The 13,785-nt window shown below is 44.2% G+C and overlaps 1 protein-coding gene across 2 annotated transcripts in view; it reads left to right on the top strand.

Moving 5' to 3' along the window:
• The first annotated feature begins 1,401 nt into the window (after positions 1-1,401).
• REL (REL proto-oncogene, NF-kB subunit) overlaps positions 1,402-13,785 on the top strand; it is a 38,825-nt gene continuing 26,441 nt past the window's right edge. The window contains exons 1-2 of one of the 2 annotated variants that reach the window (XM_064647464.1): positions 1,402-2,658; positions 3,541-3,625. Coding sequence is in view for 1 of the 2 variants with exons in the window: in XM_064647463.1 (XP_064503533.1) it covers positions 10,422-10,428 (7 nt within the window). In the remaining variant the exon portion in view is untranslated. Of the gene's footprint in view, positions 2,659-3,540; positions 3,626-10,274; positions 10,429-13,785 lie in introns of those variants that run through there. The other variant, XM_064647463.1, reaches the window with a different exon arrangement.

A 13,785-nucleotide genomic window follows, 5' to 3' on the forward strand; every position in this document is an offset into this window, starting at 1 on the left:
TGGACTTTTATCACTCAGACAAAATTACAGTCAACTCAAGTGGAAGCATTGCCTGTAAGTGAGGGGTGTGACTGGGTTCTTGACTCTTAACTGTAGTGCTATGAATGTGTTATTGCCTGACCCCAAACTTAATAAACTTATTCCTGGAATCAAAGCTTGTTCAGTGCAGTGAACACACACAAGGAGCATCGCTCCAGCACCCAAGAATGTGCTGTTGCTTCATGAGTTGCTTCAATCTCCTCAGTTAAAGGTGGGAGAAACACTCAGTCAAGGGCAGTTGGCATATCCCATCCTTTCAGCTTTAGGAGTGTGAATATTCCCAGATTTCCCAAATAAATCTTGTTCAGTCTCTGCTTAAGCATGTTATGAGCCAAGATAGAGACACCCTCGTGAAGGCAGCCACAGAGAATTGTGGCTCCTCTCCATCTCACTGGGCCAGGACAGGAATTTATGGGGATACCAAACATCTGTTCACAAAGCAGTGCTGTGCACACAGCAGTGGGAAGCTCTGGGTTGGAAGACAGCCAGGATCTCTTGCAAAAGTTGAAAGAATTGTGGGTTAGAGACTTAGGAAGGGGAGGATATTGCAAAAGAGAAGTGGACAGGATGGCTAGAGCATAGAATGGCAATGGTTGCTGTTATGGAGTGGAAAAAAACAACCCTTTAGTAACCTTTAGTTAAGAAGTGGCTGCTTCGCTGTGTATTGTTTTCATAAACCATAATCAATTTGGGTTTTTTTATTATTTTAGGAGGTTCTTGCCACCACCTTCATCCCTGGCACGGCTGAGTCCTCCTCTTCTTTCCTGGCTGGAGACTTCTGCTTCATCAGTTCTGGTGAATCAAGTATCTGTGTATAGTTAAGGAGCCAAACACTCTGTTAAAGGGACCAAAATAACACTATGTTTATTTACCCCAGGTTTTTGTTATTTCAAATTAATTACAGGGATGTTTATGAGGGCAGGGTTGTTGACCACACATATATAGGTTGTTCATAATGCATATAGTCTGGGAGAAACTGTAATTGCTATGCTAAATATAATTTATTCTGTGGTTCCATCCAGCTATATATTTAATTTTATTTTTCCATTCTTCTTCTAGGGGCGCTAGTAAACATTCTTCCAAGCAGGGATGGTAATGATGAGACAGTAATTGTCTGAGTAAATTATCCAAGCAGCTGCCTTTCTTTCTTTCTTTTTTTTTTTTTTTTTGGTGTTCACTTCCTACATTTCTGGTGTCCTCTGGCATCAGAACAGAAGTAGAAGTTAGTCCTAGGCTATGTAAATTAAAACTTCTCTCTACGTTACAATTAAAAACATGTCAGGTCACATGGTTTTCCACTTGACCAGTTACAGCAGTGCTGTTTTGCAAATAAGGTTTTAACTGTGTTGCAAGTGTGAAGTCCTGAACTGACCAAGTCTGTAGTAACTGGGTCACCTGCCAGAGTTTTTTCTTTCTGTGATGTAGGTCATGGGAATATTTGCAGAAGCAAAAGTGCTGTAATTGCATAGCTGGACCAGTCTTTATGTTGACATTGAAGCTTAAAGATGCATATTCAGGAGGCAGAAACAATATCATGTGTAATTAAGATGCATAAAAGGAATATGAATTCTAGTTTTTAAGAATCCAGCAGTTAAATGACGTGGATTTTTGAAGTAACATTGTTGTTATTTTTAGGTTTACTTCCTAATGGGCTTTTTGTACCCCAAGAGCACAGACATTGCCCACTGTTGGGGAAAGTGAATTAGTAGCAGCAGCATCTTGTTCAGCTGAATATTAAGGCTCTAACACTGAGGAAAAGAAAGCTGGAATTAAAGAAACAACTCAGGAAAGCTGGAATTAAAGTTTTTTCTTGCAGCAGGAGCTTTCTCCTGGGACCTGTAGTTTCACTTGGTGGGCCAGGTAAGATTGAAAGACTTGGGGCAGTAAAAGTATCTGGATGTGAATCAGGTCTCAGTACCAATCTCAGAATTGCAACAGTCTCTCTGCAGGCTGTTTAGAGGTGGGTGTGGACCATAATGAATACTAATGAAGTGTAGTAGCTCCTTGTACTTGAAGCAAATGTCTCTGCCAGTACCATGGACGAGTCTCCTGGAATCAGCCACGTACAGAATTCACTCCTTACTGGACTGTGCAGCATCTGTTCCCTTGGGAACAGATTTGGGGTCTCTTACTGAACTATGAGTCTCCACTGTCTCAAAAGCTTTGAGATACTCTTAAATCTGGATTGGTTTACTCATTTGATTTTGCCTTTTACAGGGTAAGGGAAAAGGTGGTAAGGAAAACTGAAATAGCTGAAAAAACTGAATTATCTCTAAAAAGTCACAAATTTCTTTAGACCTCTAAATTCGGCTTCTCTCATGATTTTTTTTAAAACAAATGGTTATGTAGATTGACAGAAATACTTTGCAAATTCAAGTGGCAACTTTGCTCTCCATTTAATTTCTGTTATGGAAATGGTTGTTTATGCAGGTTTCCTTTTAATGGCAACTCCTGGAAAAGGCACAGTCAGCTGTCTCTGGCTACTTTTGGAGACGAGAGCTCAGGATGCCACACAGAGACCGGCCCTCTGCTTTGCACACGAAAATCTTCACCCTCTTGTTCTGGAAGAGGCAGGAAACCACAAGAGTGTGAGGAGCAGTGGGGGGCAGACACAGTGAGGTGTGCTGGGAAGGGAGAATTTGGGTGCCCTGTCAGGAAGTCGCAGTGGTCACCACGAGGGGGCATTTTGTTGAGTCACCACAAACCCAACGGTGTTACTCACAGTCACTTGGGGCAGTGGCATCAAGGGACAGGTTGTTGTGTCAATCAAGAGTTAGGGCAGGGGAGCAGTAATCAGAGACTTTATTCCAAATGCCCCCAACTCCTTAGTTTCTGCTCTTTTGGTGCTGGAGCCTGTAATGCTTAGCTTAGAACCCCTGGGGATGGTGCAATGCAGAAGTTAGCTAACAGATACCTGTCTCAGCCTTTGTGAAACAGATAATTCAACAGGTTAACTTTCAGCACTGCTGACCTGACTTGCATCCCAGGGTCTCGTTGGAGACTAATCAAAAGTGGAGCTGGGATATCAGTGGCTTTACTGAGTATAATTTGTCTTTTCTCCATCTGCCTGTTAAGGAACCTTTCCATTAAGCAGTTACCTTTTCTTTACATTCAACTTTATATATGACATTGCCCTTCTAGCCCTTGTTCTAATTAATCCTTCTTGCCACTGGCTCTTTCCTGTCGTGTCTCTCTTGGGTTAGGCCTTCTCCTTTCTCTGGTTCCTGCATGTACTTGCCAGAAGCAGCTTGTGGTAGCAATTCTCCTTTTGTGTCTGTTGTGTTTCCATTCAGCAGGCTGTGTCTAAAGCTGTTATTTCCACTGAACAGGGGAAAAAAAAATCTGTTCAGTTCCTTTTTCTTGATGCTTATTGTGCAACAGATCTCTTGAAGAATTCTTCTTCTTGGCTTGTTGTTCCTTTTAATTAAAAATAAAAAAAAAGATTGATATGTGTGTTCTATACTCACATACAGTGAGTAAAGCAGATGATTATTTATGCAGGTTTGCTTTCAGTGGGAACTCCTGGAAAAGGCACAGTCAGCTGTCTTTGGCTACATTTGGAGATGAGAGCTCAGGATACCATACAGTGAGTAAGTACCTACAGTAGTTTTTCCAGGCATCTGAAAATGTTCTGAGTCTCATGGTGCCTGACACGTTTACTATACCTAAGGCACAATATTTCAGACAGAAAACCCAGAGGATGTTGTTTGGATTTTACCTGTTTCCAGCAATGTTAACATTCATAAGTGGAAATGCGGTGTGCAAGTGAGTATTTATCAAATTCGTTGTTATAGGAGAGGTCAGCCACAACATTGATTACAAAAACCATGTCAGACTTTCCCCAAATGTCCTGACTGACGAGTCATGCAGCAACTGCCAAATGAACAAGACTGTGAAACAGCAAAACCCATGGCTGTTCTGGGTGAGAAATCAGGGGCCTTCACCCTTGGGATTCAGAAAGCTCAGACAAGTGAGTGTAGCCTTGCTGGGACGTCGGCCTTTCTAATAAATCTGAATTATTTTATTGCAGCATAGCAGTAAACTGGATGCATAGGCACAAAGTGCACACAGCAGTGGGGTGAAGCAGTGGAGTTGGCTGTGGGTTGCTGGAGTTTGTGGCCCAGTGCTGCCAGTAAGATTTTGCGCCACCTGTGAGGTGCCACCTGTGATACACAGCCCTGGGCAATTTGTACAAAGGGCTCCTGTGGCTCCAGATAAGAGGTGCAGGGCCAGTTTACAAACTGCAGGTTTGCTTTGCATGTGTAGGAGGACTTTGTGTGTGAACTTGTCCCAGGAGGTGTTGTGTGTTTACGTTGGGCCTGAAGAGTGGTGTCACTCTCTGTCGTTCCTGGCTGTAATCTTTAACTGTACAAGTCAGAATTTACAGGGATCATTGGGCTAGAGATTTAATTTGAACTCTTACACCTTAATTTTCAAAGGAGCTATATCTGGTGGGGTTGTACTAAAACAATGTACCTTTTTACCTCTTTATTACTGGCTGTAGATGTGGTCTTTTTAGGTTCTTGGAGCTCAAGGTGATGTTAAGTAGCCTAAACTCCTTGTGAGCCCTGAGGAAAAAGGGATGTCTTGTAATAAAAGCCTGGATGAGTGATTGTTATCCTCTGTAGGTGGATCCAGTGCATGGTGACTGGCTGGTACATGCTGAGATTTTGGGGAGCAGGGGAATTACTTTAGACATACCTTGCCTATATATTTGTAGTATGTTACAACTAAGATACTCTTAACAGCTTGCTGTTGCCAAAGGGACAATTCCCATCCTTCCTTCTGTTTGTTTTGTGGCTGCAGAAAGAGCAATTCTGTTGCTTCCCTTTGAGGCAGCAACAGTGATCTGGCTTATAGAGGTAATCTGTTTGAAAAAAAAATCTTCCTGGGCAGAAAAAGGTTGTTTTCTGCTGGCTTAGCTCCTTGTGCTCAGCCTGAGCTCACCTCTTCCCTAAGTCATCTCCTTACAGCACTTCTGCATCAGATGAATCTCGACTGTGGCATAAGGAAGGAGTTTGCAGCTTGTCCATTGCAGAGGTCACTAATCAGCTTCACTGTAGCTTCACTACTCAGGTTTTTTTTTCCTTTGCCTGCCAACAAACATGAGAAGTTCCTCTCTGTTCTCTCTGTTCAAACAATGCAACTCCCAAACTGTGATGTGTGTTCATAGCACTGGGATGAGGAGAAAGGAAGGGGAAGCACATGAGAGGTCTGGGGGAGAAGGTGCCTGAGGACTTCTGCTCTAAACACGAACTCTGGGAAGGAAGGAGCCCAAATAAGAAATTTCAGAGAATTTTATCAATTCCTCAAGCTAAAAATACAGTGTTATGCTACAGTTCCATGACATTAATACTCTGTCAGGAAGCAGGCACCTCTGCCCAAATCTGTCTTCCAGAACCTTGTTCTAGCCTTGGTGCCACCACATTCCTTCCTGCTGGCACAGTTATTTCTGTGATTGTACATGGAGCTGGCTTAGTAAAAGCAGAGCCAGCAGAAAACCAATAATGTTGTTTCCTCCAGGTTACTTTTAAGCAAGCTCCTGTGCCTCCAAAGGAGCGCTTGAGAAACACAGGAGTGAGTTACCTGGAGGGAAGGAGACCAAGAGGAGGGACTGCCTTTTCCTGACACTGCCACAGTCTGGAGTGTCCATGAAACTGTCGTGACTTGACACTCATGTAACAAGTGGTTCATCCCCTGAAGAAGTTGCATCACCAGTGGATAAGGCAGAAATGTGGGAGCAGGGAAGTATCTTCCCTGATTTCTCTTGGGGAAATTGATGCTTAGAGAATGAAACAGCTTGCCTAAGAGTAGAGAGGCTGGCTTGCCAAGAGCCAAATTCCAGTCTCCTGAATCACAGCCTTGTGCCTTATCCACAAGACCAACCTTTCTCTATTAGCATTTCCTTTCTCTCCACCCTGTTTTGAGGAGGAGGCACAGTAGCATTGTTCTATGTCAAACAAACTCAAAGTGTGGTACAGGAGTGCTTCCAGCAGAGTGGCTTGAACAGCCTTTGAGTTTATCATTAATCTGGAAGCCATGACTTCTTTGGGAATGGCTTCTGCATTAGAACCTTCCCCAGGACCAATAGCCACAAAAGCTTTAACCACCAAGAGGTCTAAAAGTGTTTAAATAAGAGGCCTTTGAGATTAAAAAAATTACTTCAAACAAGACTTCCTAAAGGCGTAGAGGATTGGAAATTGCTAATCTGGGGAGTATGTGAGGCTTGAGATACAGTGGACATCAAAACAGGACCTAACTTTATTCCATAAAGAGAAAAGGGAATGATTTTATTGTTTTCATTGCTAGTAGGATGTACCTTATTAGGAGAGCCATATTCTGAAGTACCTTAGTGTCTGCTTAACCAGGCCAGTGACAAGGGACTTATCTTTGATCTAAGTCAGATAGCTGGGAACAGGAAATGAAGGCTTAAGAGTTTTCCTGTGCTGCTCTCCTGTCACAGCAGCTTCATTGGGCAATGCCTGTGCTAAGCACCACCTGAAGGGCCATCAGCCTTGGCTGGTCAAACACCATGCCAGACACTCAATCCTTTGCTGCAAGAGGTTTTAGGGCTGGTTTTGGTTTTGTTTTTTTTTTCCCCCTCCACTGTTCTGATGTTCCCTGCCAGGACAGGAAGCTTTATTCCTTACAGCAATGTGGGTGTTACCTGTGCTGGTGCAGCAGCCGGTGAAAAGCAGGAGGGGAGGACTTGTCTTTGGGCCTGATAAGTGGAGAAAAATGGCATCTTAAAGCACTGGCTTTAACTGGAAGACAGGAAGTAAAGCACTGGATCAGACTGGCCTAAAAATTCTGGTATCTCACCTGCCTGGGGCTATAGCCCAAGTCAGCTGACAAAAACACTAGTGATGCACCTGGCTCCTGTTATGCAATGCTGGAGGAGGGGAATTCCGTCCTGCTTTTTGCAGAGATCTGCATATAACCCAAAGTTATCTCATGTTCTTACGCTTCATGTCAGCTGCTGACGAGGTTTCTGTGATTGCCAGAGCTCTCCTGAAACCCTCTACTTCACCTCACTTCCTGGGATAGTCCCTCTGCTGCAGATTCCAATCACAGCAGGACAGAATTGATTATGTGGAATAGAGGGATCTATCATTAGGCTTGCATGATTTTGAGTAAGGCCTCTTTCCTGTGCTTAGGTTTCTGCCTTTTACTTGGGAAGGCTTCTTGGTTTCCATAGAGCTTTCCCCTAGTTTAGGAACATGAATGTTTTATAAAACAGCCACGCTGGGCTTAGACTAAAAGATCCTTTTGTCCCACTGTTGTGCTTTTCTCTGGGCATCAGATTAATGCTGGAGAGAATAAAACCATCAAGAAAATGTCTCCTTTCACACTGTCCTTCCTTCAGTAACTTTGTTCAAAGGCTTCCTGAGCCAGATCTAGTCCCTGCATATTGCCATGATGGGAGCATATAGATCTTATACAGTGCAACACTTCATGTGCTTGGTTGTCCTCTAATTTTATTGAAGAGGGAAGGAATAGGGATAGAGTTAAAGTTCTGTGGTTGCTATAAGAAGTGAAAGCCACTCATATTTTCTCTTAAAAGGAATATCAAGCAGCAGTTTGCACCATGGACACTGGTGTGTATGTGAGGTACCACCTGAATTTCAAACGTGCACTCTTAAGGATTATCTTTGAGTAGCCTGTTCCTGCAAGCCCTAAGAACTCAGAGTTCAAAAGACCTGGGGAATAGTAGGGAATGTTTATTATGTTTTAGTCATAACATGGTCTTTGTATTGCCTGGAATACTGCCCTTAATTTCACATTGGTTTAGATCTATATTCTAGAATAACACTTTCCTTCCACATAAATGTGTAGATCTGTTTTGAGCCGCAGAGTTTCCCAGGTGCCTTGGTCTGTATTTATTCAGTAGTGTCACAGGCTAGAGAAGTAGGTGGACACCAGAGGTATAAACTGTATTTAGGGAAGCACCTAAATTCGTTCTTCCTGAGGTGCCACACTTTTTACTGAGATTTTTGCAAACCAACCTGAAGTAAGGAAAAGCATTTAGTCACTTGACGTGCCTGTCCTGACAACCTGCTTTATATCCAAACACAAAACTCATACCTACAGCTTCAGCTAGCCCAGAGGAGTAGAATCCCTTTCCTTTTTTTTTTTTTTTATTTTTCCTGTGACCTGCAGGGATGCCCTCAAATTGGCAGCATTTCTCCAGCTGTTGGCATCTTTGAACCTATTGCTGAAAATGCAAGAGAAAAGCATCTACCCTGCCTTCAACCCCCAGGTACCATCCTAAGAGTGTTTTGTTTGTGGTCTCTTTGTCAGTGAGTGCTTTAGGGTTGTGTGTATGTGCAGGTAAAGTCTAAGTTTGATTTAGAATATTAGAGCCACTTTCCTGCTTTATTTTACATCATCAATCATAGGGAATCCAAGAAACCCTTGAAGACATAAAAATCTAATCCTAATTTCTCATAGTTTTAGGGCATTTCTGGTTTGTTTCTTTTGTGTTAGTTGGTTGTTTTTTTTTTTTGGGGGGGGGGAATAAAATGGAAAATCATGTTCTTCTGGCAAGAAGCTAACCCACTACCACAGAATGATTTTATCATAATATCTAAATAATGTAGCTTTTCTACCCTTTCATCATCTAGAATTAATGTCACAGACATTTTGATTGTCCTTCTTGTCCCCTAGGATTCTAATCTTCCAATTTCAGTTATGAATTTGACAGGGGCGTAACAGTCCTACCATGTGATGAATGATGAATCTTAAATAAGGAAAGTTTTGCTTGCAGGATGGAGAAAGATATTTTCCATTTATAGGAAATATGTTGATAGTTTATGAGGTTATAAAGAAAAGTCCTGTTAAGAGGAGATGGACTACAAGGCAGGAAGAATAACGAGCACTGAGCAGTGTCTTTTGCTTCTCTCCCTGGGTTGGTGTATGGATTTGCAGGTTACAGAACAGCGTTTTCTGCAGTGGTTCATTTCTGTACATCTCAATAACCTTTGCTTTAAAAAAAGAATAGTGAGAAAAAGAAATGTAAAAAAAAATCTACCAGTTTTGGACCCTGCTTCGAGTGCTCTTTGAGGCTTTCCTTGGTATTTTATTTATTCCTTTTTTATGAATACTAATCATTGAACTACATGGGTAGTGTGTTCCATTCCCAGAGTAAAGACTTAAGAAAAACCTTTAAATTTTGTTGCTAACTAAGTGTAGTCTTGCACCACAGCTAGGTGTGGCCTTCCTGTTCCTTTGTGTTCCTCTTTTTACAGGTGTTTTTTAATTCCCCCTCTAGATTTGGTTGTTTGTTACTGACCCTTCTACCTGAGCCAAACTTGGGGCTTTGGGATTATTCCCAGTGTCCAACTCCTTTGCTTGATCTCGCTGCGTCAGGGCCGAGCTCTGAAGGTTTGGTAGGTTTAAAGTTGATAACTGTGACTTTAATCAGTTTGCTGGTGATTAGCTTTTCCTTACCTTCAGTATTGGTCTCTCCCCAGTATGTACAGCTCTGTTATTGAATTAGAGTGGGTTGGGAGGGGCCTTCAAAGAGCATCTCGTTCCAACCCCCCTGCTTTAGGGCAGGAGCATCTTTCACTAGACCAGTTTGCTCTGAGCCCCATCCAGCCTGGTCTTGAGCTCTTCCAGGGGTGGGGCATCCACGGCTTCTCTGGGTAGCCTTGTTCCCGTGCCTTACCACCCTCACAAGGAAGAATTTCTTCCTAAATATCCCATCTAATCCTGCCCTCTGTCAGTTTGAAGCCATGCCCTCTTGTTCTGTTACTACAGGCTTTGGTAAAAAGCCTGTCCTTGTCCTTCTAATAAACTCCATACTGGGAAGTAGGGGCTTGGAAGGCTGCAGTAGGGTCTCCCTGGAGCTTTCTCCAGGCTCCATGCAGCTGAGGAAAAGATGGATAATAAGGGAGCCGGGTCTCTTGGGGCTGACAGTGGGAAATGGGGGTGTCGGAGTGCTGTAGGGATGCTGCTGGAAAGAAAGGTGAGGGTATGGACTAAAACAGGCTCGAGTTCTCTCTGCCGCGCACTGAAATCGGAAGGGCTGAACTTTTCCCTTTGTACCTCCGGCTACCGGGAAGGGCAGGGCCGGAGGACAAACTTCTTTTGCTGCCTTCCACCCGCGGCGGCAGGGGGCCGGTGTGGCGGAGCCCGGGGGTCTCGGGGCAGGGGGCACAGCCCGTCCCCCTCTCCCTGCGCCGCCGCTGCCGGGCGGGGCGGGCGGGACGCGGCGGGGGCGGGCGGGGGGCGGCTCCGCAGCGCCGGGTCCGCCCGCCCCGCCGGGAAATTCCCCCTGAAAAGGGCGGCGAGCCGGGCCCGTCCGTTCCGTCCCTCCGAGGTGTGCGGGCCCGGGCGGGAGCCCCGCGGCGCAGAGGCCCGAGCGCGGAGCTGTCACCATGGCCGGTGAGCCGGGGATGGGACGGGGGGGGACGCGGCGGGGAGCGGTGCCGGGAGGGAGCCCAGCCCGCTCCGCCCTTCCTCGCTGCTCGCCGTCGGTACTAAAGAAGCGGTGGGTTGTTCGCGTTAATCGCCATGAGATCTCTTATAAGGTTTGTTAGGTTTCAAACTTTAAAGCCTCAGAGTCGCGTTGTTAAAACGCCCCTAGGTTGTTAAGCGCGGGTCTCGTGTCTGGGTGATGCTCGTCGGGATCCTGCTCGCATCGGGACTCGGCGGTGGGAATGCAAATGAATGAGAAACAGAGATGGCACAAATGCAAAGTAACGCAGATAAGGGATCGCGCTTTGAGTAATTACAACAAAAAGCGCAATTAAGTTTCTTGAGGCTAAATTAAACCGGGTTTGTCATCCTTTCGGGAGGAGTCTCTCTGGTATCTGTCTTAGGGTTTAAGAAAACCCCCTAAATTTAAAACTTGGCTACGCTAATTAGAATAGCATTTCTAGGGAAAGCTGCTTTCCAAATTCGCAAAGTGTGTGTTCTGTTTCCACTTAGCAAGCTACGAACTTTAACTCCTGGTAAATATATAGGTGTGCCAACTATCAACAGAGAGAGAAAACAAACGGCTTTGTACAGAGGCATCTTTTAAACGTTATGTTTGATTTTTAGAGTGGCAAAACTGAAGCAGGAGACACCAGTTTTGGGGTTTTTTTTGATTCGCGTCTTTATGTATTTTCAGTGTAATTAGGAACCAGATAAGGAATTTTTCAGCGGGGGAAGTTCATAACTTCCTGGTACTAGCTTGCTTTTGTAGTTGGCTTTTTTTTTTTTTTCCTTTTGGTGGCTGTTTTGTCATGTAAGGCGATAGTAAAGAGGAAGTTCGTGAGCAGTATTTTTCGTCTCTGTTAGAATCTGTGCAGTTTGTGGAGCCTTAGGTAGATTACTGCTTTTAAAAATCAAATCTTGTTTACGTTTTCAGTTGCTTTTGCTTGAGCTGGAATGTGCCATAACAAAGCTTCCACCATCCCTTTTTTTTTTTTTTTTCCTGAGGTGTTGCAGAAGGTTATAAGTGGATAGATTCTTGCTTTTTAGAAACCACCGATGTGAGGTCACCAGGGATTTGTGCAGAGAGCAGTGACATCGGAGTTGAAGGGCGATGCTTCTCCCATCTGTGTCTCACTGCAGTCACCGCGGGGCCGGAGGGTTTCGGGTGATACTTTCACATCTTCCACAAAGCCCCACAGCTGCTCTGCTTTCACATGCAGATGTTGCTGGAGAGTGTTTGCGGGTGCTCCTGGTTGTGCAAGAAAAATAGAAATTGGGCAATTCCTCCAGAGCAAAGGAAGGAGGCAGGACGTTGGTCCTGCTGTCGCTGTGCATGGTGGCAGCATGTCAGACTTCCTCCCTCATGGCACAGGCTGTGTTACACTTTGAATCGTCTTGGAGAGATGGAAGTTTGTACTGAGTTTTTGGGATTGTCCTTTTGTTTCTCTTTCTATTGCTCGAAACAGATGAGAATAAAACACCCTTCAGTCCTTCAATGAGCATAAGCTGGTGGAACTCTTGGAGCTGTCACTGCTTTTACCTATTTTCCTTGCTGAACTCTTGGAGCTGTCACTGCTTTTACCTATTTTCCTTGCATATGTAATCAGGACCCTTGATCTACTATATTCTCTTTAAAATTATTTAGTGCACTATTTCAGGGCACGAGGAGAAATAAACAATTTGACAACAATAAGAACGAGAGGCAGGTTGTAATATGTAGCACAGTGTTTCTATTGCTAGCATGTGTATAGGCAATTATAATTAATTACAAAGACAAATTAAACTCTTAAGCACTTAGATGAAGGATTAGCTAGATTTTTTTTTTTTCTTTTCTTACATTTCAAATCCTTTTTGGAGTAGTTGTGGGCAGGCAGGTAATATGAGTAGCCATGTGTTTCCCTTCCAGAATTAGCGAGAGTTTGTTTTTTGACGTAGCTGGTATTTGTTTGACAAACACCTGAAGAAGACAGGTCTGTAACAGCAGTGGGGGAGCTAAAAGACCTCCGTGTGCGAGAGCAGGTCGTGGAATAGTTAAGCCCATGCCACTTCTCAAGCACATTGCTGGTTTGCAGAAGCAGGGAACGCCGGACAGCCCTCCAGTTGGCTGCAGAGAGCACAAACACTTCTCAGTGTTTCCTCTCTGCACAAAACATGATGACACCGATAATCACGGCGGAGATGATAACGTGATTCTTAAACGGAGCGAGAGGGAACCAAGATAAAGAGAAGTTTAATGTTTAATCTCCGGAGGCTGCAGCGTCACCGAGCTTTACTTTCCCACAAACGCACCTGGCTCTTAAGCAGTGGGTTCGCCTTCAATGACATTCGTTTCGACCACAGCCCTGTAAAGATCACTGAGCCTGGGGTTTTAAAATAAAGTGCTCTTAATAGGTGAGGAAAAAAAAAAACACCTCTTAAGCAAGTATTAATAGAGTGTGAAGGGAAATTACTGGTTAGAGCAGCGAGAGTTAAAGACCTAAAGTGATCGCGCTCTGCCGGAGTTTCGAACAGCGAGGCTCTGGCTGGTTTTGGCAAATATGTAATGTCTGTGGGTGTCCTGCACGTCAGGTTAGCAGCTCTGTAAGCACGAGAACCTCCAAAGTACCACGATTAGTAGGCTCTTTGCTGCAATTTTGTCATTGTAGCCTCTAAAATAGATTTTTAGTTTAGCATATGGGCACGTGTCTGTGTCTGTGGCGTGCTGGGCTGTGTAGGAATGGGAAGGTGAGGTTGCTCTCTCTCTCCTCGATTGTGTGATGGAAATGGGAGGCTCACTGATATGCAGCAGGCACTCCTTGATGCTGGCTGAAGTCCTCTGTTGTCTGGACTGCAGGACTGTGCTGATAAATGCAATAGCCTAAGCAAACTGAAGTGTGAAAGTTAAAACAGCCACTCACAGGTGCGTGAGCATGGTTTTGTGAGGAGCTCAGACTTCTGCTCTCTCTGAAACCAGCTTTATGTAATTTCTAAGCTTTTTGTTGTCAATGCCTGTCTCCCATGCCCTTTGCTGGACTTGCTTATTTTCTAGACAGAGAAAATATGCAAAGCTTGTCTAAAGAGCGTTAGGTAAGAGCTGGGAAGTATCTAGGAAAGGGACCAGCCTTCTAAGTAACTGGACCTGGAGTAGTGGCTAATATATATTTAATGTAACAGCTCATGGTTGATGTTCAGAAAATCACTTAAAATCTACTTGATGTGAGGTGATTAGCTTAGAAACTGTAGTTTGATTGAGTGTTAGAAAAGTCTATAACCAGTCCTGAACCATAGTTCTCAAAGGTTTTGACACCACATACAGCCTGGAGTGGAAGTGCATTGTGTCTG

This window comes from Pseudopipra pipra, chromosome 3 (genome assembly GCF_036250125.1).
Source record: "Pseudopipra pipra isolate bDixPip1 chromosome 3, bDixPip1.hap1, whole genome shotgun sequence".
Classification (NCBI taxonomy): Eukaryota; Metazoa; Chordata; class Aves; order Passeriformes; family Pipridae; genus Pseudopipra; species Pseudopipra pipra.